Here is a 24538-nt window from a genome sequence, read left to right as displayed (position 1 = left end):
TCTGGAATTACTAAAATTGTTTTCATCTCTTTTTTTTCCCCCTGCAAACAGTGGTTGAGAACTACTGCTGAATCAGAATTAACCAAACCTATGAAATTTCATTTTTTGTCATAAAAATGTTGGTTGGGCTGCAATTGTGGTATTCTCTTCAGTTAAATGCCGAGTTTATGCTACGATTTTTCTTAAAGGTTTTCCCACTCCTTCAGAAAGTCGGGAGTTGTAACTGAGGCACTATCTATCCCTAAGCTTATAATTTGTACTTTTGTACTTTCTTCCCTTTTTCAGTATAGTTATAGACTATTTGGTTTTTAAATGAGAATAAGGAAATACTTGTTTTTATTTCTAGTTTTAAAAATTTCTCAATGTTAATTTGCAACAACAAAAAATGCATTGAATTCTTTATAATTTGTGTTTCTGTGGACAAAATTCACTGTGGGACTTAATTCATTCAACGAATGTCAACTGAGCAGAACTTGTTTCATTCCTGGTACGTTTCTATCTAGGTACAGTCAAAACAGCAGTGTAAGAAAGCTTTCATGGAGCTTATGTTCTAGAGAAGTCAGGCAGACAGTAATAGGTTCTAACAGATAAGACATGATAAGCACTTTTAGGAAAGCATGGTCATAATATAAAAGGTAAGTCGAATATTCTGAGAAGGTATTTTCAATAGCAAGATCTAAAATGACCAGAGGGAGCAAAATGGGCACAGTGTTCCAGGCACAGGGTGCAAATAGTGCAAAATCTCTAAGGTAGAAAAGCCTTTGGAATGTTGAAAGAACAGAAAGAAAACAGTGTAACAAAATGGAGGGTTAGCAGTAGAGGAGATGAAAGAAAGATTGCCGCATGTAAGGCTCTATTGGAATTTGGATTCTTGAGTAAATGTCATGAGGAAACTATTGGTGTTTTTAAGCAAAAGAGTGATATTTAAGGCAACTTTTTTTTTTTTTAATTTTGGAAGTTCCACCATATACTCTAAATTTGAGGGAAAAATAAATGAAATCTGTTGTCAAGTTTATAATAAACATAAATAAAACATGACAAGCATAATAAGAATTATTTCCCATTTTGATTTTTCTCTTTGGTGGGTTCATCAGCCTGAAGCATAGTTTATTTACTTGCCTTATGGGTATATACTGATGAACTATATATTTCAGTTTCATAGACATCCCTGCCCTTGAGCAGCAAATTAATAATGTGGCTGTATACTATGCTAAGTTGTCATTTTCCTAGGTATATTTTATGTGTTTGCCTGTGGATTTGTAATTTATTCCCACAAATTTAGGTTGTGTATCAGAATGACTGGTAAAAGCAAACCTCAAGGTTGAATGTTTTAAATAGCATAAAATTTTTGTAGCATAGTTTTAAGTGTATATTCATGTGTTTATTCATTTATTCAACAAATACTTTTGAGTATCTACGACTATTGTTATAAATGCCTTCATGGAGCTTTCATTCTAGTGGGGAGAAAACAATTATAAACAAATATATAACTAAAATATATAACATGTCAGAGCTATTAAGGGGGAAAAATTCTGAAGGAGACTAGAGGGCCTTGGAGGGGCTATGATGAGAAGAGTTTTAAATAGGAATGGGTTCACTGATGAGACATTTGAGCAAAGACTAAATAATGTTAAGTGAGCAGGCCATGCATTTATATGGGGTAGAAGAAATGTGAATAGATTAGTTTTTTTAAAGATTCTGTGTCATTCCTTATATGCTAAAATATTTTCAGTGACTCACATGTAAAATGCCTTTGTAGAATGCAGTATGTATGCTCAAACAGATTCATGCTGTTTTTGTGTCTACTGGACATTTTTCAGTGTTTGGAACCAGTTTCTGGTTTGCGTAGGATAGGGAAGCTCATTTAAAATACAGAAGTATATATAATTATGCTATTTGATTTTTTTGTTTAAAACCTTATAAAATCCTGCCTTATGTATAGTTTATTTATATGCAAGAACCTTTTGATTCAAGTCAAAATAATTTAGAGAAAATTTATGCTGCTTCATAAAACATGTAAAATTTCTAATCAGGTGTTAAATTATCTCTTAGATGAGAAGGAAGAGGGTATCCTGGGAAGTATACTGTTGCCTAGTTTTCAGATAGCAGTGCTTACCTCTGAGGATCACATTAATCGCAAATATGCTTTTAAGGTAAGGAAGTAACTATACTTTTTAATTCTGTATTTGAGACTTGCACTAAGAAAAAACTGGATATTGATCCATAGAGTATTGCAAAAAATATTTCAGTACAGCATTTTTTAATTTAAAATGTATTAATCAATGTTGTTATGGTTTTGTAGGAGAATGTCCCTTTATAGGAGGCACATACTGAAATATGCAGGGGTCAAGTGTCTTCACTTGACCCCTGCATAAATTTATATACATTTATATATAAATGTATAGAGATAGATAGATTAGATAGATGAAGCAAAAATGTAAAAATGCTAATAATTGATGAATTTAGATATGGATATCCTGGTGATCATTGTACTAATTTGTCAAGGTTATTGTATGTTTGAATTTTTTCTTAATAAATTTGAGGGGAGAGTACTGTAAGAAACAGCAACCATGTTTTTTAACATATTATATGTACATTTATGATCCTATAGAATAATTGCAAAGATTTTCTTGGATCTAAGAAAATCATGATCATCAGGTACTTTCCAGAGAATATTGAAGTTGAGATGTTGAAACTGTTGTTATCAAAGCCACCCAGACCAGAGATCCCCTTACCTGACAGACGGTACCCACCCTTCTCTGTGTTATCGCTGGTTTGTGGAACATTCTCAATTAAGAGGCCATTTTAATGCTAAGTTGGTGGTTTTATGTTTTCAAAAACTATGCTGCATTCTATGCTTTATGATTATGGCCAAAATAAAATTGAGAGACCCCTATTTTTTGTCAGTTTTACATGAGAACTCCAAAGGGTTTAATGTAAAAATTTCTTTTTAAGGAAAAAGGGGTGAAATGAAGGTAACATATGCAGTGAGTTAACAGTGAAAAAGTTTAAACCATTATAAAATTGATTTTCGGTTCCCCATCCACGTTTAAAGAATACTCAGGACTGCCACTGATTTACAGCTATTTAATGTGTTACACTATTAACTATGGCAAAAAATGAGCAGACAAGGTAGACAAGATGTTGTATTAGGCGGAGAGACCTCAATGTACTATTCAAGCAAAGATCTTCATCTTTAAATAAACTTAATATTAACAGTGTGAACCAGAGAAACAATATTCAGTATTTTGAGACGTTGTAGCAAAGTTTAAATGGATAATGTAAAATAATAGCTTTATTAATTACACATGTAAAATTGTTTACTATTAACCCTATATTTTGGCCATCAGTTTAAGTGTTGTTTCTTCACCTCATCAATCTAGCAAATGTTTATTGAATTCGTGCTATTGTACAACATTTTGCTAGGTTCTTGGACTTATTTTTTAAGGCTAACCTTTTTAGAAAATAGCAATAAAATTATCATGTATGTTAAGTTTATTTTCTCTGTAATTATTTGGTAAGTTTTAATTTTATTTTATTTGTGGCAAGAAGAGTAATTTCTGTTTCACATTTTCTCCTTTATGGTGGTGTTTCCTCTCAATTTGTGAGCTGCTTTCACTACTCAAAGTTTTTTATCTTTAATGCTGCTGTGCATTAAAATGGTAAGTAGAAAATTCAAGGATAATTGTTGAACCCAATCGGGGAACTTAAAGCTTAGATGGAGAACTTTGGCATCATCTAGTAAATACTTCATTTGACAGACAAAGCAACTGAGGGCAAGCATTGGGGGTGTTTTGTCAGTGCCTGAGTCAGGGCTAAAAAGGGAGTCTTTTAACCATTAGCCCAGAGTTCCTTCCATTGATCACAAATAGAGTTTTTATTCATTTCTTCAAAATCTACTCATAGAGTCCACTGACACTTTGTTTTAATTATTTTAACAACATATATCTTTTAAATTGTTTCCGTAGACTATTTTATATATTTTATTCAGTCAAGTGAGATTTATTGGTTATGCAGTTATTTTAATTGCCATGTTTATTGAATTTATTTTTACTCTGATTCTTTCTAAAAAAGAATTTGAAGCAACCAATTTGACATTGTAAATAAAGCAGATAGTCAAGATCAAGCAGATAGTCAAGATCAAGCAGATAATCAAGTGTGTGGTTCCAGATTTATTTCTTTTATCTTTTTATATTTAGCAGAAGTGCTACATACTTAGCACTCTTCCATTTATCTCATTCTGTGCTGAAATAGTCTTTGTTTATTTTTCCTTGTCTTTGAATGTGTGATAGGAAACTTTCATGGACATTTTTAATGGAAATTAAGAACGTTTTCCTCATAAAATTCACTGTTCAACATTTTTTTTCTTCTGTGAAACAGTCACTGCTGCAAGAGAGAGACCCTTATGAGTATATGTGTCTTTGCCATGTCAAGCCAAGGGTTAAGATGAGTGTTTGGTGCTTCACACCTTGGCTTCTCTCCTTGGCATCATCTTTATTTTGTGTTCTTTTTGTTTCTCTGGTCCAGAGGTAGAACGAACTACCATAAAGAAAAAACAGCAAAATGACTTAACTACTTAACCAGTTATATAGTCCCTCTTCCTCTTGAACCTAAAATGTTTACTTTCTAACTCTGAAATATAAGAGGAAAAACTAAAAGTAAATACCATTTTAGATCATTTATAAATTTTTCTTGTTTGTGTACAGGTGAATGTTTTCCTCACAAGATAGCCCTATAGAAAAAATACTTTAATAGCAGCACCTTTTAAGGACTAAGGAAAGGAATTGCTAAAACAAGGGGAAAATGTTACGACGTGCATTTCAATTAATTTTTTTGCTGACTGCTCTGGAACATATTTCTTGAATACAGGGTGTGGATTGCAGTAAATGAAAATTGCTAGGGATGTTTGCATGGAACAGTTCCTACCAGGTGCTTTATTTCTTACTTCCTTTCTTCGCCATATGCAGTTAATATTTAATATTTAGTAATTAAATAAATTTCATGTTTAATAAAGAAAATTTTAATATTTGTAAAGACAGGTTTGCTTTTTTTAAAATTTGATGAAAACGATGTATGTAAAGAACCACTTGATTTTTTTTTTTCTATTTCTTTTACAGAGTCCCATACTTTTATTTAAAATGATCATGTCATTTTCAATCAGGCAGCCCATCCAAACATGCGGACCTATTATTTCTGCACTGATACAGGAAAAGAAATGGAATTGTGGATGAAAGCCATGTTAGATGCTGCTCTGGTACAGACAGAGCCTGTGAAAAGGTAAAGGCTGTAGGGAAAATAATGGTGACTTCCACTTACATTTTATTTCCATTCCTTGCAAATATCATTATAATAGCACACATCATTTTAATAGTAATGATAAATCATTATTTTCCTAGAGAGGATTGCTTTTTTTTCTGGTTTTAAATTCATACACCTTTAATTAGTTTGAGATACCACCTACTTTTTTTTCCACCTTTTCTATTTACTCATTTTCACCTATCAGTGTACTGGGGTGAATTGAGAATCCTAACATTCAAACTGAATGTTCTTTCTTCTTACAGAATTACCTTTAATTTCCGGTAAGTACATTTTTAATTGTTATCTTAAAACTACACTGATTTTTATCCTTCAAGACAGTATTTTTTTTTTTATTGAGATACATTCACATACCATGCAGTCATACAAAACAAATCATACATTCGATTGTTCACAGTACCATTACATAGTTGTACATTCATCACCTAAATCAATCCCTGACACCTTCATTAGCACACACACAAAAATAACAAGAATAATAATTAAAGTGAAAAAGAGCAATTAAAGTAAAAAAGAACACTGGGTACCTTTGTCTGTTTGTTTCCTTCCCCTATTTTTCTACTCATCCATCCATAAACTAGACATAGTAGAGTGTGGTCCTTATGGCTTTCCCAATCCCATTGTCACCCCTCATAAGCTACATTTTTATACAACTGTCTTCAAGATTCATGGGTTCTGGGTTGTAGTTTGATAGTTTCAGGTATCCACCACCAGCTACCCCAATTGACAGTATTTTTTAATATTCTAAATCTTAGAATTTATTTTCATGAAGTTAATGTAATTGTGTTTTTAAACCATGTTGTATGTTTTTGAAATTTATTAAATTGTAATCATATAATTTGATGAGTTCATTTCTTCACCATTTTCTGGTTAATTCTGATTGATTTATGATTAATGTCCCCAGAAAATAACTCATCAAGCATTTACGTTATTTCTAAAGATATACACTTCATGATGAATTGTACCCTCTTTCTTTTTTTTTTTTTCAGATTTGATTGAGATATATTCATTTATCATACAGTCCATCCAAATTATACAGTCAGTATCTCACAGTATCATCACTTATTTGTACAATCATCACACATTTTTACACCATTTTGTTTACTCCAAAAAGAAAATTATCACACACAAAAAAAGGAATCCCCAAATACCGCATATCCCTTATCTCCCCATATTATTGACCCCTAGTATTGGCTTGATACACCAGTTACTACTGATGAAAGAATTTTAAGGTATTACTATTAAAATATAGTCCATAGCTTGCAGTAGGTATTTCCTCACACATACCACTCTATTATTAACTCTTTTACCATACATTTTTGTGTCATATATTTTGTACCTTCTTTCTTTTGAAACTCCAGTATTCAGATTCCTTGATAATATAGATACATACTGTTGAAATTGATCTGTGTGATTTCTTTCCCAGCTTAAACATACGAATCATTTTAATATCCTTGCACTGTATTTAGAAATAGTAAGAATTTCTAGAATTACATAAATAGAAGGTGAATAACATGCTTTATTAAATTTCTATTCCTGTAATTTGAAGAAATACCTGTGATATAATTAAATCTTGGTTCCAATCAGTGACCATTGAGCACTTATCTTTTATAAGGGAGATACTAACATGCAAGTCTGGTGTTTTATTGCCTCTTCTCAGAAAATTAGGGATTGTTACAATGTGTCTTTATTCTTTTGTATTTAGTGTACATTTTAATAAGTCTTTTAACCTGGTTAAAATACTTAAGTTCATGCTATACAAGTATATTTAGTTTTATTTTGTTAAATATTGAATCCACATCAACTTAACCTATCAATGGTAATTAGAGCTGGTAACAAAGTATAGAGAGAAAAGAAAAGAGGACCCAGGATTGAATTCTAGGATACCTATTTTTAAAAAGACATATCAATCATGCACATTCAAGATTGAGAGCTAATAAAGAGAAAAGGTGCTTTTGGAACTTCAATAAAAAAATGCCTGAATGGATTTAAAGATGAGGTGATTAGCACTGATAACTGGAGAAAATGTGTAGAAGAGAATTAATTGAAAATGTTGAATAATTTTAAATTCAGAATAAAATTTTTAGGGAATTTTTTAGAATCAATATAGTAACTAAAATATTTGATATCCAGATGATTTAAATATTGTGTGTTGTACTTTTTTTAGGTTTTCAACTTATTTCCATTTTCTTTTATGGAGCTCTAAAAACTATTATTCATAATTTGGGGTGATAAAGATAACAGTCAAATTTTTGGTTTGACTTCTACCAACCTGATTATGTGCCTGTAACAATTTTCAGCTGTTTGTGTTCATGTAATTCACTCAGCCAATAGTTATTGAATATCCCCTATGTGTCCCCCGGTATTGGGCATTGTTATCCTGTAGAAGCAATGTGGGTTGTTCTACTCGTAGCTATTGGCATTTTTATCCTGCCCTGTTAGTTCTTAGTCATTTAAATTGGAGATACCTAATTATTGTAGTATTTCATAAGCATTTGGGGGGGGGGTCATTTGCATGGTTTTAAAGTAATAGCCTCTCCTTCCTATATAGGCAGAATTCTTACAAATATTTATCAGGGTCTATCGCCTAAGAAATGAAACATCCAGTTTTAAACTTGATAGTTCATATCTTCTAATTTCATAATATATTTCACCTGTGAACTACAATGTCATAGTCCCTTAGTGTGCAGATTATTAATGGTATAAAAGAAATTTAATCGTAACGTACAATTTCTGAATAATTTCCATGTCCAACCCTGTTATTTTATTTTCATTTTCTATATTTCAGTGTATTTTCTGTGGTCACTTACTGTTTTCAAAATTAGGTTGCAAGTTTTGCATTACTTGTGTTCTATTAGCATTCATTCTTTAATCAGTTTTGTTCCATTTAGACAAAAGTCAGCATATGTGTCTTTTTCTTAATTTGTTATAATTCTTAAATAATAAATCTTTGGGAAAATAAAGAGAAAAAGACGTAGCTTTAGATAGACTACAGGTAAAAAAAAATTTTAATCTTTTCAAATATTTAATTTTCAGTGTCAAAAATTGTCCCCTTTCCCCTCAGTATTTAGGAAGAAGGATAAATTTGATTTTAGTGTAAAGTTTCTATGACTTTTATAAATCTACAGTATAATTTTTAAAATACTGTTTCCTGCCTCAGCACCAAAATCAGAACATAGTTTTATCTCCTACTTATTAAGGGCATCTCAGTTCTTCCCATGGGATTTATGATAGACAAATTATGGGAATGCCAGAAAATTGGTATAAACGTGTGACAAACAAAACAGTGCTTAGATAGTGGTTCATAAAGTAAATACCTCATTTGGATGGAAACATTTGATTCGAAATTTGTATAGTCCATATTCCTAGGTAGCTACTATCCAAAGAACATAAGAATTTGCTACATAGAATACAAATGATTTACATATCATGCAAATAAAATGCAAATTATGTGTTTGCATTTTAGCACCTGTGGGGAGTAAGAAGTGGAGTTACATACCAAACAATACAGTAGTACTGGCATTTATTATTACCCAAATGGTTACCTTTACTCCAAAGGTCTTTATTTCTTTATGGCACTTCAAACCATTTTCAAGTGTCCTTTCCTTTCAGTTTGAAGAACTCCCTTTAGCATCAGTTATAGGATGGGTGTAGTGGTGATAAACTCCCTCAGCTTTTGTTTATCTGGGAATGTCTTGGCAATTTGTTTTCTTTCAGCACTTTTAAGTGTTTCAAACCACTGTCTTCTTGCCTCGTGGTTTCTGATGAGAAATCAGCAACTCAGTCTAATTGGGACTCCCTTGTACAGAATACATTGCTTTTCTCTTGCCACTATCAGAACTCTCCTTGTCCTTTGCATTTGACAGTTGGATCAATTTTTGACAGGGTGTATTTTTCTTCAAGATCATCATGTTTGGGGTTCTCTGGGCTTCTTGGATGTGCACATTCACATCTTTTACTACGTTTGAGAAGTTCTCTGTCATTATTTCTTTGAATATTCCTTCTGCCTCTTTCTCTCTTTTCCTTCCGGGGCTCCCACAATGTGTATATTGGTTTACCATAGGCTATTTTCACTTTTTATAATTCTTTTTTCTTTCTGCTTCTCAGTCTGACTCATTTCAATTGTCTTTCCTTGGAGTGCACTGATTCTTTCTTCTGCCCACTCCAGTCTGCTGTTGAAACCCTCCTGGGAATTTTTTATTTCAGTTAAAGTCTTTCTCCAGTATGTCCACAGTCCAATCTTCTTTGGTATTTTTTGGATTTTTATACTCTTTTTTTGGGTGGGCTCTTATTTCCTGTTTCTCTGTCTTGTAATCTTATGTTAAATACTGTACATTTTAATATTTTAAGGTGTTAACTCTTGATTTATTCCCTGATATGTCGGTTTCTTGAGTTTGTAACAGCTGGTGATGTGACAGAGATTTTCTTGAATGTCAGGAGCTAACAAAACTAAGCAAACCTAAGCAAAAAACACCTTTTGCTTTCTTTGCAAATTGGCCTTGAATTGGCTAGTGTTCTCCCTCGGAGTTCAGCCTTCCAACAGGAAGGTCAGCCCAAGGCAAATGCAAAGTGCAGAGTCCTCCCTGTCTTTTCTGGGCCAGTGTCTTGTCGTGGGCTTGTGCTTGCTAGTGGCTTTAGGTATGTTCCTCTGTTTACAGGAGTTTGAATCTCCCCTCTATTTCCCAGGAGACAGACCTTCTTTTTCTTCAGGTCTTCCACTGCAGGACCTAGAGCATGTAAACCTTTGCCCCAGGCTGTCCTCCTTAGTTGTTTCTTATACTGATTTCCTTGCTTCAAGCTGCTTTTCCCTGGAGGGCAAATTCTAGTGGGGGGTAGGGAGTCACACTGGAGAAGATTTCCCAACCAGAACAAGGCCAGGGACCCACAAAGGAGCTCTGGCTGGCCCCAAACTGCCCTGGGGAGAGGATGAGAGGAGGGCCAGGAATGGCGCCTGGAGCTTTTTCATGGCACCCAAAGCTGCAATTTCATGACCCAGCCCCTACATAGCCAATGCATCCCTTCAGCTATCCTTTGCCGCTCTGGGGAAGTGTGCTGTCTTTATGTCTCCTTCGCAGCCTTTGTCCAGGGTGGTTTCGAGCAGTGATTGCCCTCAGAGCCAGGCCCCCAGCAATCTAAAGTCACTAATCAAAAGCAGTGTTCAGCGATCAGCCCACACCTCCCCCAAATCTTAGAGAAGTGGATTTTTATGACCCTCTTTAGCACCAGCAAACTACGCCAGGGGCTGGACCCCACTGCAGCCTGCCACAAGAGTGTGGGAGGGTTGCTGGTAACCACAGTGTGCAAAGGGAGCAATTTGCTGGTATTTACCGTAATTTACCAGCTTCTTCTTCCTGCTCTTCCCGGGATGCTGTACAGTGTTCTGCTGGACTCCAGAGTTTCAAAATAGTTGATTCAGTTCCTGCTTATTTAATAGTTTTTCTGCTGAAGGGACTGATTCCTTGAACTTAATACGCTGTCATTTCCCAACATCTAATTTTGCTTCTCATCTGAAAGCTATCGTTTATATCTACTTTTTTTCTTGTTTCTCCAATCTGATTTGGAAATGAAAAAGAGCAGTTTATTAGATAGTCCATAACTTTATTTCAAGAAAAATAACCACATTTTTTTATCTTTTCCTCATTGATCATATTCTGAAGTATGTAGATATACGTATACTCTACACACACCATGGGACTCTTAGGGTCTGATGGAAGCATTATGTATTGAAATGTGGTAGATTGTCCAGTCACTGAGAGTCCCAGACTGGCATGATCTTGGTGAATTCATGCAGGTTCAGACACTCAGCTTCAGCTTGTCAGGGCTTGGCAGTGATTGGGCTCAAGGAAGCAGATTCTCATCAGAAACACCCAGATACAGCAACTGGGATGGTGAGCAATAGAACTCTTAAGTGACCCAGACACACATTTCTGACTAGCACATTCTTCCAGTGGGCCAATATACATGGGATGCCATATTTTAATCCAAAGGTTGTTTGATGAATTGTAAAAATAATAACAATGGTAGTAAGGTCTATGCCAACCACAGATTAACTCATCTGGTCATCACAGCAAATCTCTGATCTTGGTGCTATAATTATCCCCATTTTACCAAAGAGGAAATTGAGGTACATTAAGAACCTTGCCCAAAGATGTAGCTCGTAACAAGTAGAGCTATGATCTGAACACATGCAGTTTTAGCTCCGAGAGTTCTCAACTGACATTCAGTTGCCTCTTAATACAAACAGAGTTAGTTAGTCATATGGTTCAGATCTTTGATATAACAGACTGCAATTTCCTGATGTAACCATTTCCACAGACCAGACTCATATTTCTCTCATGATGAACTAGCCCCTCCTGGCTGGGAGCCATGTTGTTTATTTCAAATGAATTTGTATGCTACCATCTTCTAAATGTGGATTTTCTGTTTAACTGTTTAAGGGAAATCTTAATTAGTTTATTTCCAGATTTCTATGTTGGGTGCATACATCACTTTTATCATCCAGTTACTTTGTAAACTATATATTTTGTGTTTTTTTATTCCTCCCATTTGAATTTATATATTGGGCATGCTTCAGTTTTAATACCACAGCATTGGGGATTTGTGCACATTCATCCTCTGTGACCCTGTGACTCAATTTTTTTCTTAAAGTCAAAGGTAATTTTACATTTTTTCTAGATTGAGTCTAAGAAATATTATATGCATTCTTCCATTTGATTTACTGTGATTTTCTTCTCTTATTTCAGAGTGGACAGGATTACATCTGAAAATGCACCAACTAAAGAAATCAATAACATTCCCAACCATAGAATGCTGATTAAACCCGAAGTCCAAAACAACCAGAAAAACAAGGAAATGAGCAAAATTGAAGAAAAAAAGGCATTAGAAGCTGAAAAATATGGATTTCAGAAGGATGGTCCAGACAAACCTTTAACAAAAATTAATAGTGTAAAATTGAATTCTCTGCCATCTGAGTATGAAAGCAGTTCAACATGCCCAGCCCAGACTGCATACTACAGACCAGGCAATGTGAATACTTCAGAGAGCAAAACAGTCAATGTTAGCCTGGCAGATCTCAGAGGTGGAGTTCACCCAAACACGGGGCCCTTGCACACGGAGGCTGATCGAGTCATACAGAGAACCAATTCAATGCAGCAGTTGGAACAGTGGATTAAAATCCAGAAGGGGAGGGGTCATGAAGAAGAAACCAGGGGGTAAGTGTCTTGTCATTATGCTTTATGAACCCAGGTTCCTTTCAAGCCATGTTGGTGGAGACTGGTTTCTGAGCTACCAACTGGTCTAAATTATGTTATTGATATTACAGCTTCATTACCGTATGTCTTGTTCATGGTGATCAGATACAAGTATTTTCTCTCTGTCACCCAACTTAGTTAATGATAGGAAATTGTCCTCCCTGGCCCAGGACAAGGAAAGGCTAACATTAGGTAGAGATCAGATTTGCTTGGGATGCAAGAGGAAGCAACATCTATCCCTCCACATCCCTCCCATCTTGTCCCCCACCGCTACCATCTTCTCCTAGAATTCTCAACTATGATTAGTCAGTGAAAATGTGTCTCCACCCTCACTACCACCCTACCCTGTGTGGGCTTCCACTGCTTGCTGTTATACAAAGATCTCCGGAGACAACTATTAATAGAAATCTAAAAGTTTGTTATTCTCTAATAGTCTCACTCCTGGCTTTCTTAAAATCAGTATACATATAACTAAGCATTAAATTTAATCACTTGAGCATTCATTCATTCATGTATGCATTGGTTCTTTCATATGTTTATTGTACAACTATATTCTAATTAGAGGGCAGAAAATGAATTAATTAAAACATTTGTCCAGATTCTTACAAAGCTTATTGTGCGGTGGAGGAAACAGTTGAGTAAACAAACGCAGTATAGCATGACATATACAATGAAGGAAACACAGCATGCTATAAGAGCACATTTCAGGAACAGTCAACACAATCTGAGGGTTTAGGAAAACCTTTCTGGAGGAAGTGAAATAAAGCTGAGCTATAAAGGATGATATGGGCATGTTGGCTTAATATGCAAAGTTCCAGAGTTGATAGAGAGCAGGGAAAGGTATTTTTAAAAATTCCATTATGGCTGAGTGTAACTGCTGTAATGATGGCGGATAAGGGATGATGGAGGAACAAAGGATAGAGAGATAACCAGTTCAGATTGGTGTTTCTGAAAGAACACTCTGGCCGCAAAACCTGGAGAATCAATTGGAGAAAGTTCAGATGTTACTAGAGTAATTGAAATGAGGACAGGAAGAGGATGTGTTCATAATTTAATTAACAAGACTAGTTGATTGCTTGTATGTGCTTAGTTGCAAACCAATTTCACTCAGGACTCATTTGAGCCATTGGAAGAAGTCAAGAGTGACACCCTGCTTTTTGGCCTAGACAACCAAAACTGTCTGGTGCCTTTCACCACACAGAGAAGAGTTGGGAAGAGAGAAGGTGATAAGTGGCTGAACAGGTTGAATTTGAGGCACTTGTGTCTGACACTTGAATTTGGTTTGGGGCAACATTACCAGCATATCAAAAGTAATTAAAGAAAATGTCTTCTTGACCAAAAGGGGTGAAAGAAATGTAACAAAATAAAGTTTCAGTGGTTCAGAGATTTCGAATAGAGTTGCAAGGTCATTCTGGAGGTTTTTCTTATGCATTATATAGATACTGTTTTTTCGTTTCTAGTGTATCAGAATAGCTAGAAAGAAAACCTGAAACTGTTGAATTGTAATGCAGTAACCTTGATTCTCGGTCATGATTGTATAACTACATAGCTTTTATTGTGTGACCATGGGATTGTGATAACCTTGTGACTGACCCTCCCTGTGTATGGGCAGATGAGTAATAAAACAAACACAAAAAATGGGGGGTGGGGAAGTGGGATAAGGGGTATTCCAACCTAGATAAGCCCCAAAACCAAAGAACACGTCTGGCATGGAGTTACCCATGAGTTTTATTAGGGACTTACAAAACAGGAGACGATGTTTCCCAATGATTGCGGGTTGGGAGAATGAAGTCAGTGCTCCACCATTCTGCAGAGAGATGGAGAGGGGTGCCAAGGTGGGAAGGTTTATAAAGGTTTGTGACAACGGAGTTTCTCATGAGATTTGTTCACAACAAGGTCTCCCAAGATTTGGTTACTAACCGTGATTAGGGGAGGGAAGTTTTAATGCTTTCCCCCTGGGAAGGAGGGGCCTGTTGCCTGGTCCTGTAGGCGGCTGTGAATTTCTCAGTAATGGAAGAGGAGTGGAGCCCAGGCCCTGGGTCCTCACAAGGAGTGGGGGATGTTTTGGGTGTTCTTTTTTATTTTTATTTTTATTATTTTTGGGGGGAGTGAAGAAAATGTTTTCAAATTGATTGTGTAATCAGTACACAACTATATGGTGACACTGTGAGCCACTGACTGTATATTTTGGATGGATTATATGGTGTGTGAATATAGCTCAATAAAATTGCAATAAGAAAGTAATTAAAGCTAAGCATGAGGATAAATTAATTCATCATAAATGCATTCACCAGAAGACTGGATAAAATTAAGATTCTAAGGCAAAACCTGTGTGAAAAGACAAATTGGAGTCATGTTTGCATATTACAGTATTTTATTCAGGACCCAAAAGTTTTGCTGCAGCAAGGAAACTGATCACTTATAAAAGCTAAAGCATCATCATTGCATTTTGAGTATTGGCAAGCAGTTTTTATAGACATGAAGAAGGAAGTTACTGTAAGTGCTATTGATTGGACAAGGTTTATCCTTCCTATAAGGGTGGATTAAGGGCAAGTGGGCTTTACTTTGTATTTGGCCCGATGTAACTAACTGGAGGATTGGCTATCTGGGCCGGCCACCTCTCTAGGGGATTAAGTAGGCATGAGTTCAGGCAATTTAACTTGTGTGTTGATTCCAGGAAAACCCAGAGGCTCTGTTTGATTATACTTACCACTAGAAAGAACATCTGCATTTAAAGAATGAAGTGAGGGAGAGGGGCTGCAAAGTGAACCAAAAATAAAGGGCAGAGGAATTGGGGGAAAAGCAGGTGCCAGTGGATGAGAAAAAGGATTCTGTCATTTAGGCATGAATTTGGTGATGCAGAATTTTTTAAGTACTTTAGTGTAAGTAAAAATTAACTGCAGAGTTATTGTAGCTCTTATCAGTAGCAGAAAACTGAAAAACCATGATGTTAATAATGTGGTTAAATGATAATTAACTTATTTTAGTAGTAAAACTTCTGAGGTGTGGGAACGTTCTTCCAGTTTTGCTCCTTTGTTGGTGGCTGATGTTCATGGTTGTTAGCTGCAGCCTCTACTCTCTTCTTTCAGGAGTGCAGCTCAAAGGCAAGGGGACACTTGGCTTCATCCTTAGTCATATTTCCCAAGGCTGCAGAAACAACCTCCCTTGCTGTGTTGTTCGCCTCCATTTTCCTCTTTTCCAGCCTCAGTGCTCGCTTTTCTGATTTTCCCAGGAAACAGTTGTGAGAATTATTTGTTTTTTGTTTTTTGTTTTTTCAAAAATAAAATTTGATTAGACAGGAAAGAAGCCGGAAGTAGTTATGCAAAAAAAAATGAAAGGATGTTTGGAGATACTTATAAAAGCAGCCACTTTCAGGGAAATAACTAAAAATCCAAATCAAAAGATTTGCTGAATCTCTACCAAACAAATTAATTCTGACTTCAAAGTGGAATCAGTTTTCAAATTGTTAAGCTTAAGTGGTAGTTTCTAAGCACAAGTCCCTTGATGGATGTAATTAACATATATAAAGACTTTCTGTGACTTTTTTTCTTTTGATGCAGACCAACAGCTTCTGAAGGCTGTTCTTATGTCATTTTGTACTGGATTTTCTCTGGATTCCTCCTCCATCTTTGGATTGATTTCACTGTAGTGCCAGTTTCTATAAATACTGTTAGTTTCATATTCTTATGTAATGGCTAGAAATATTGAGACTGAAATATAACATCTGCATTGTTAAATAAGCGTGATAAAAAAATTAGTTGTGGTGTCACTTTGGTAGAAATCAGCATAATTTCAATTCATGGTATAATTCATTTAAAATCTTTACGAAAGGCTTTCTTTTATTATTAAAGTTCTAATAGAAAAGCGGTTTAATATTTAGTCAGATAGTAGATCCCTGCATCTGAGAACAAAGCTTCAAAGTTTCTTTGTGAATGGGGTGCTGCTGAGTTGCACAGTGCCTTAAGCCATTGTTCTGTGTGGCAGAATCACAGGGACAGGGTTTTCATGGTGTTTGACAGGCAGCTGCTGGTGAATAGGGTACTAAACCTCATGAAGGAGCTTACAGTGTTCATTTCTTAAGCTTTCACTTAAAAGTAAATCACACTTTGCTTAATTTGAATCTCTTTGGGGAAAGCCACTGAAGGAAATTGTAGTTTTTGAATAACAAGTCTCAAAATGCTAGAAAGTATATGGGATAAATACATTTACTTGATAATAAGCTGATTTCCTATTAAAATTCCCCAAAAGTGGTTCCAAAGATGGCAGAAGAGCCTTTTAAAATTTGTAGTCATTAATTAACCAAGCTTAGTAGAAAAGTAGCCTGCTGTTAATGATTATATGATGAATTGGCAGTTCAAGATTAATATACATCTCTACAACATGGACCTGCTCACATTCTGTGTGCTTTCTGTATCATATTATGAATGCTTCAGTGGCAAAGACTGACAGAGGAGTATATCTGAACTAGAATTTAAACATGAGTTTGTAGCCAGTTTTTGGTGTGTTTTAAATTGACAGTGTAGCCTTTAATATGCTTATAAATGAGCTTTCCTTTTTAAATATTTTCAAACAGTATATAAAGTTAGTATTATTTACGTTTTTCATTGTATGTTTCTGTGGTCTAGTTCAGTGCCTAATTCAGAGCCTTTTGCATATCAAGTTCTCTGTAATATCTCTTGAACTTATGAAAGACCAAATAAAGCAAGATCTGTCATGGTAACTTGCTTTATTGCTGGGGCAGAGTCTCTCAGATGGAATCAACTTTCCCTGGCTGACTCTCTTCCTAAGCAGATATCTGTGGGGTTGCCAACTCTGGACTTTTTCCAGTTTCTGGCTTTCATTTTAACAAGAAGATGAGGATGGGAAGGGAGACCAAGCAGAAAACAAATTGGAAGTATACATGGAGGGAAAGCAGCAAGAAGTGAGCCCTTTATTCTGGTTATATCCGAGTAGTAGGCCCCTTTCTCACCCACCCCAGCCTCAGAGTCATGGGGTGATTAGCCTACATGCTAATGCTGCATGGTTCTTGTCTGGAAGCATTTTGTTCTGTTCTAGCAAACCTGTGTTGAGTAGAGACATTGAAAACCTGAAGAACAACCAGGATGCTGAAGGAGACTTAATTTAGGAGGAATATTGAAGGAATTGAAAATGTTTAGAAATACAAAATAAGGCAGGAGATTTTAGAGCTGTAAGATACCTTAGTGATCAAATCGTCCTGTGGATGAGAAAGCTGAAGCCCAAAAAGTTTCAGTTGGCCAGCTGACCAGATTATGGTTGCAGTGTAGTTAATTTATTTGGATTAAAGGACTCTCTTGGCACTCTAAGATTATGCTCTTAATTTTGTTGGTGCCTTTTAATTTTTAGTTAAACGATTGTGATAAGAAGGGTAAAGTTATTTATTTATTTTTTTAACATCTCTCCTTTTGGCCAAAAGTAAATCATAACCTCATTTTAAAAATTGTGAAAAATCATAAAGTCCAAAGAGAATCCTAAAATACATAAGGATTATTTTACTTTTTCATTAAACCCAAAAGTAGTATGAGCATTTCTGACATAATGAAAAGAGCTCTGCTTTAGAAAGCAGAAGGCTTGCATTCCAGTTCTAGCTGGCCCATTAACTCCTTCTGTTAGAGTGTGATCTCCGTCTGATCCCTCCACATCCCTGCCCCTGCCCTCAAAATGTTCTGAGTCCCAGAACATACAGGTAACTCATCTGAGGTCTAAGTACTTAATAGGAAAGCAAGAGATGTGCTCACAGACATTGGGGACTGGTGGTTTGATGGGCTAAGCCCTCAATCACGGGACTTGCCCTTGGGAAGAGTGTTGCTGCAAAGGAGAGGCTAGGTCTGCCTATAATTGTGCCTAAGGGGAAGACTGTTGCTACAAAAGAGAGGCTAAATCTGCTTATAATTGTGCCTAAGTGTCTCCTCCTGAATGACCTCTTTGTTGCTCAGATGTGGCCCTCTGTCTCTAGCTAAGCCAACTTGGCAGATGAAATCACTGCCCTCCCTCCTACGTGGGATCTGACACCCAGGGAAGTGAATCTCCCTGGCAACGTGGAGTATGACTCCTGGGATGGAATCTAGACCTGGCATCATGGGATGGAGAACATCTTCTTGACCGAAAGGGGGATGTGAACTGAAATAAGTTTCAGTGGCTGAGAGATTCCAAAAGGAGCTGAGAGGTCACTCTGGTGGGCACTCTTACACACAATATAGATAACCCTTTTTAGGTTCTAATGAACTGGAATAGCTAGCAGTAAATACCTGAAGCTATCAAACTACAACCCAAAGCCCTTGAATCTTGAAGACGATTGTATAAAAATGTAGCTTATCGAGGTGACAGTGTGATTGGGAAAGCCGTGTGGCTCACATGTCCCTTTGTCCAGTGTGTGGATGAATGAGTAGAAAAACGGGGACAAAAAAAAAAAAAAATAGGAAAGCAAGAATCAAAACTTGACTCTCCTGATTTTTGATCACCTGCCTTTTCCACTTTACTCTTTTCCTACTGTATTGTAATAGGTTTCACAACCTTATCCCCTTTGTGGGTATATATTTAACATGAGACTTTCTCTGGTGTGTGTAAGTGTAACATTATTTTATTACCCTGGTAGGTGTCAGTTGTGCAGGGATTTTGTTATTAGCATGCTTCATAGCCCAAGAGGCACCCAATTCATCCCACTCAATCACAAAGAAATCTTTCCTATAATATGTTAGTATTTATGCACTGTTAATGACAAGTTTTGGGGGTCCAGAGAGAGCTGTAACATCAGCCAAGGCTTGCCAGGTTATAGAGTATGGTCAAGTAACTAACCTATCAAGTCTTTAACCCCTTCAGGTCCATGTGTTTACCAAAATGTATGATATTTTAACACCTAGTGGGAGGCACTAAAATATGTAGTTTTTCTACTCTGTGGTGAAAATAAAGTAACTGAGAGAGAGTTGCTAACTAAGTATTGAAAGCAGGAGTGAGAAAGTCTGGGTTACTGGGGTCCCGATTCTCCTACATTTGGTTCATTTTACATCGTCTTTGATGCTAGAGTATAGATTTATGCCAGTGTTCTAGTTTGCTAATGCTGCCGGAATGCAAAACACCAGAGATGGATTGGCTTTTATAAAAGGGGATTTATTTGGTTACACAGTTACTGTCTTAAGGCTATAAAGTGTTCAAGGTAATGCATCGACAATCAGGTACCTTCACTGGAGGATGGTCAATGGTGTCCGGAAAACCTCTGTTAGCTGGGAAGGCACGTGGCTGGGGTCTGCTCCAAGTTCTGGTTTCAAAATGGCTTTCTCCCAGGATGTTCCTCTCTAGGCCACAGCTCCTCTTCAAAATGTCACTCTTGGTTGCTCTTGGGGCATTTGTCCTCTCTTAGCTTCTCTGGAGCAAGAGTGCTTTCAACAGCCATCTTCAAACTGTCTCTCATCTGCAGCTCCTCTCTCAGCTTCTGTGCATCTTCAAACTGTCCCTCTTGGCTGTGGCAAACTGTTCCTTCTGTCTGAGCTTATATAGTGCTCCAGTAATCAAGACCCATGCTGAATGGGTGGGGCCACGCCTCCATGGAAATTATCTCGTCAGAGTTATCACCTCAAGTTGGGTGGGTCACATCTCCTTGGAACACTCAAATTGTAATCTAATCAACACTGATATGTCTGCACACACAAGATTACATCAAAGAGTATGGCCATTTCTGGGGGACATAACATTCAAACCAGCACAGCCAGTCACATGGTAGAACAAAATGAATGCCTATAATGTAACCTTGGTCTTTTTAATCTAGATTTTGTTGTGGTGGTTGTTATACAAAATTTATGTTTCCATTTAAAATTTGAATTGTAACTATAACTGTCTCTGAAGATACGGAAACACAAATCCAAAATTTATATAAAAATTTTAATTGGCTTTTTAAAATCCTTTCCATATAACATATTTGACTTAGCTTGAGGTTGACACAGGATAGTTTTGATAAAACTCAAAAGAATGTGTGTTTATGTTTATCAATATGTTTAAAAAAAAAAAACTTATACCCTAAAATTATTCGTTTTTCTTTCATTTTAGGAAACGGAAATAATCATTGCTTAATAATATGCCATTAAGTGGCCATATTAAAAAAGAAGCATTTTTAAAAATTAATATTTTGGATACTTGATGTGCATGAATAATTTTTAGATAGATTTAAAAAGCCAAAAAAAAAAAGTTGATACCATTAATGAAGTTGAATGTGAATTTCTTTGCTTGAAACTTTGCAAAATTTGTGAATTTGCAATTTTATATCTGAATTAGTGTTGTATTTAAGTGTGTTGTGTTTAAATAAAATTTTGAGCATTTATTTTTCAAGTTAGGAAAAGTTATCAAGGAAAGTTATTCTTTCAATCCATAAATGTACTTCCTTCCCTAAGTATCCATGCTTTCTGAAGGAGATGGTACAACAGAGTAGTCAATGTATATCTGTGCCAGTTTGAATGTATTATGTCCCCCCAAATGCCATTATCTTTGATGTTATCTTGTGCGGGCAGATCTGTCGATGTTAATTAGATTGTAATTCTTTGAGTGTTTCCATGGAGATGCGCCCCGCCCAACTGTGGGTGATGACTCTGACTGGATAATTTTCATGGAGGTGTTGGCCCGCCCATTGGGTGGGTCTGAATTAAATTACTGGTGCACCATATAAGATCAGACAGAAAGAGCGAGCTTGCTACAGCCAAGAGGGACACTTTGAAGAATGCACTGGAACTGAGAGAGGAGCTTCAGCTTACAGAGACATTTTGGAGAAGGCCTTTGAAAGCAGACTTTTGCTCCGGAGAGGCTAAGAGAGGACAAATGCCCCAAGAGCAACTAAGAGTGACATTTTTGAGGAGCTGAAGCCTAGAGAGGAACATCCTGAGAGAAAGCCATTTTGAAACCAGAACTTGGAGCAGACACTGGCCACTTGTCTTCCCAGCTAACAGAGGTTTTCTGGACGCCATCGGCCATCCTCCAGTGAATGTACCCGATTGTTGATGTGTTACCTTGGACACTTTATGGCCTTAAAACTGTAACTGTGTAACCAAAATAAACCCCCTTTTATAAAAGCCAATCCATCTCTGGTGTTTTGCATTCCGGCAGCATTAGCAAACTAGAACAATATCTATGATACTTTCTTTCAGTCTTCATGCCCCATAGGCACAACTCAAAAGTGTCAGTGTTCCATCCATGCACAAAAATCCTGTATAACTGTTCTGATGAGGTGTGTGAAACTGAGACTCTGGGAGTTTGCAGATATAAATAAATGAAATGTGAAGACAGACTTGAGCTTAGACATTGAACATTCTTATTTCTGAAATGAAATATAATATTCTTTCTTCTTTAAGCCAAACTATACATCGTGTGGTATCAGTAGTCTTTAATTAGTGATGTACGATGCTTTCTACATAATGTATTGAGTCCATCAAATTGAATTTCATAAGAAAGATTAAAATCTTTTCATTATTTATACATTTTTGATCTTTAATAAATAGCTCCTAATAGAAATTTTACTTGTCAAAAGAAATGTAATTTAATTTAGAATCTGAAAACGCTCTCTCCTTCATTTTTACATTTCAATTATTTATTTTATTTTAGAGTAATTTCTTACCAAACTTTACCAAGAAATATGCCAAGCCACAGAGCTCAGATTGTGGCCCGCTACCCTGAAGGTTATAGAACGCTCCCAAGAAACAGCAAGACCAGGCCTGAAAGTATCTGCAGTGTGACCCCTTCCAGTCACGACAAGACAGTAGGACCTGGAGCAGAAGAGAAACGGAGGTCAATGAGAGATGACACGATGTGGCAGCTCTATGAGTGGCAGCAGCGTCAGTTTTATAATAAGCAGAGCACTCTCCCGCGGCATGGTACTTTGAGTAGTCCTAAAACCATGGTTAATATTTCTGACCAGACAATGCACTCTATTCCCACATCGCCTTCCCACGGTTCAATAGCTGCTTACCAGGGATACTCCCCTCAGCGAACCTATAGATCCGAAGTGTCTTCACCAATTCAGAGAGGAGATGTGACAACAGACCGCAGACACAGGGCCCATCACCCTAAGGTAAAATAACTGCTAATTCTTGGTTAACTCATTACTTTACGGATGCTGGGTTTTATTTCTACTATATTATTATTTCTTTTAAATGTGAGAGACAAGAGAATGGTTAGAAGGTGAGTAAAGCAGATTTTTTTTTTACTTTAAAAAGTAAAGGAAAATATTCTACAGTATCAAAATCTCATGTATAAAACCTGATCTCGCAGCGCTTCACCTCTCAGGAACACAGAAGCAGTTCTTTTAAGAGGATGCTTTATGCATTCTTCTCTGCTTGATAGCATATCTCACCAGCTTTCCACATAGGGTAAAACCACATGCATTTTATTGGCTCTTGACACACTTGGAAACTTGTGCCTCTTCTGGTATACCTGCCATGTTGCTTAGCTCTTTCTCTTCTCTGCTAGGATAAAAAGTTTTAACTGCATCATCTAACCAGCTGTGAATATATGCCATATTTAGATTTTCCTTAGGAACCCAATTTAATGATTCGGTTAGTGATATACGTATTTTTTTTAATTAAGATGTAGATACAGATTATGTTTTAATTTGCCCCTTAAATTGATATAAGCATTGCTTAGCGGATTATTTGAAGTGAATTGCAGAATGCTTTGTTTCGATCTGCTTTTCATGATACTAAAAGCAGTTGTTTTGCTTAGTCAGCCAGTGTGCAGTTTCCTAGTGTCTATCCTAAAGTAAAAGAGAATTTTTCTGTGATTTTCTCTTTACTCCTAAAGAATTTCTGGCATTAACTCATTTAAAAATGCACAATTTCTTCTTAGCCTTGTGAAAGCTGAATCTTTTGGTTGCATTATTGCCTAAAGCATCTGCTTGATATTCCATGAGTAATCATTTTGTTAGAAATTAAGAAATCAGTCTAGAATTTATTTTGGGGGAAGCTTTAGTGGGCCTCACCAATAAAGGCTCCCTTTGAACTCAGTTGTAAGAAAGCTTAGTATTTAGTCACTTTGTACATCCAAAGATTTAATCATGTTTGATAAAAATAGTAAAAAATTCAAGAAAAATCTGGTCACACACAATTTATATAATATGTATATTAGAAGTGGCTAAATTAGAGTTATGAATATTTTTCACATTCTTAGCCAGATATAACATCTGTTTCAACAATAACTATGAGATAAATTTGTACCCACTATCCAGTTCCCAGCCAACTAAATAGCTACACCTTCCAAAAAAAAAAACCTCTCCAACATCACCAGATTTGTTCTTTCAAATTATCGTATCATTTTCCTTGATCTACACTGGTGGTTCTCAAGATGTGGTCCAACAACCTTTCAGAGAATCTGCAAACTCAAAATTATTTTCAGAATAACAATGAGGCATTATTTGTCTTTTTCACTGTGTTAACATGTACACTAATGGTGCAAACGCAGTGGTGGGTAAAACTACTGACACCTTACTCTAAATTAAAGCAGTTGCCCCAAACTGTAGTCATTGTATACTTCACTGTCACATACTCACAGTAAAATAAAATAACATAAAATAGCACTTTGATTTAAGAATGCCCTATAAAACAGTAAAAGTTAATTCTATTGACTCTTGATTACATATCATTTTAGTATTCTGTGTGATCAAATAGGAAATACATATAAAGCATTTCTATTGTATACCAAAGTTACTAGTAGTTGTCTCATGGAAAAGGAAAAACACTTGTGTGATTATTTGAGTTGCAAGCTGAACTAGCTCCTTTTATCATGGACTGAGCATTGTTTTTACTTGGAAGAATGAATAACAGAGAAACTATGGTTATTCAAACTTGGGTATTTGACAGACATTTTCTCAAAGTCATATGGGAGCCTGTCACTTCCAGGTAAACAACTGACATTATTTGTTACCGATGACAACATTCTTTTCAAGCTAAAGTGAGAATTATGGAAGGAATGTATCTGCCATT

At 36.1% G+C, this 24538-nt stretch overlaps 1 protein-coding gene across 12 annotated transcripts in view; it reads left to right on the top strand.

The window, feature by feature from the left end:
• PLEKHA5 (pleckstrin homology domain containing A5) overlaps positions 1 to 24538 on the top strand; it is a 264203-nt gene that overhangs the window by 169582 nt on the left and 70083 nt on the right. For 11 of the 12 annotated variants that reach the window (XR_005218219.1, XR_005218220.1, XM_037845005.1 and 8 more), the window contains 4 exons: positions 2053 to 2153; positions 5162 to 5277; positions 12060 to 12527; positions 22167 to 22632. Coding sequence is in view for 10 of the 12 variants with exons in the window: in XM_037845005.1 (XP_037700933.1) it covers positions 2053 to 2153; positions 5162 to 5277; positions 12060 to 12527; positions 22167 to 22632 (1151 nt within the window). In the remaining 2 variants the exon portion in view is untranslated. Of the gene's footprint in view, positions 1 to 2052; positions 2154 to 5161; positions 5278 to 12059; positions 12528 to 22166; positions 22633 to 24538 lie in introns of those variants that run through there. The other variant, XM_037845014.1, reaches the window with a different exon arrangement.

Source organism: Choloepus didactylus, chromosome 8 (assembly GCF_015220235.1).
Source record: "Choloepus didactylus isolate mChoDid1 chromosome 8, mChoDid1.pri, whole genome shotgun sequence".
In the NCBI taxonomy this organism is placed as follows: domain Eukaryota; kingdom Metazoa; phylum Chordata; class Mammalia; order Pilosa; family Megalonychidae; genus Choloepus; species Choloepus didactylus.
Note: the sequence above shows the minus strand (reverse complement) of the source record. Positions and strands in the feature narration are given on the sequence as shown.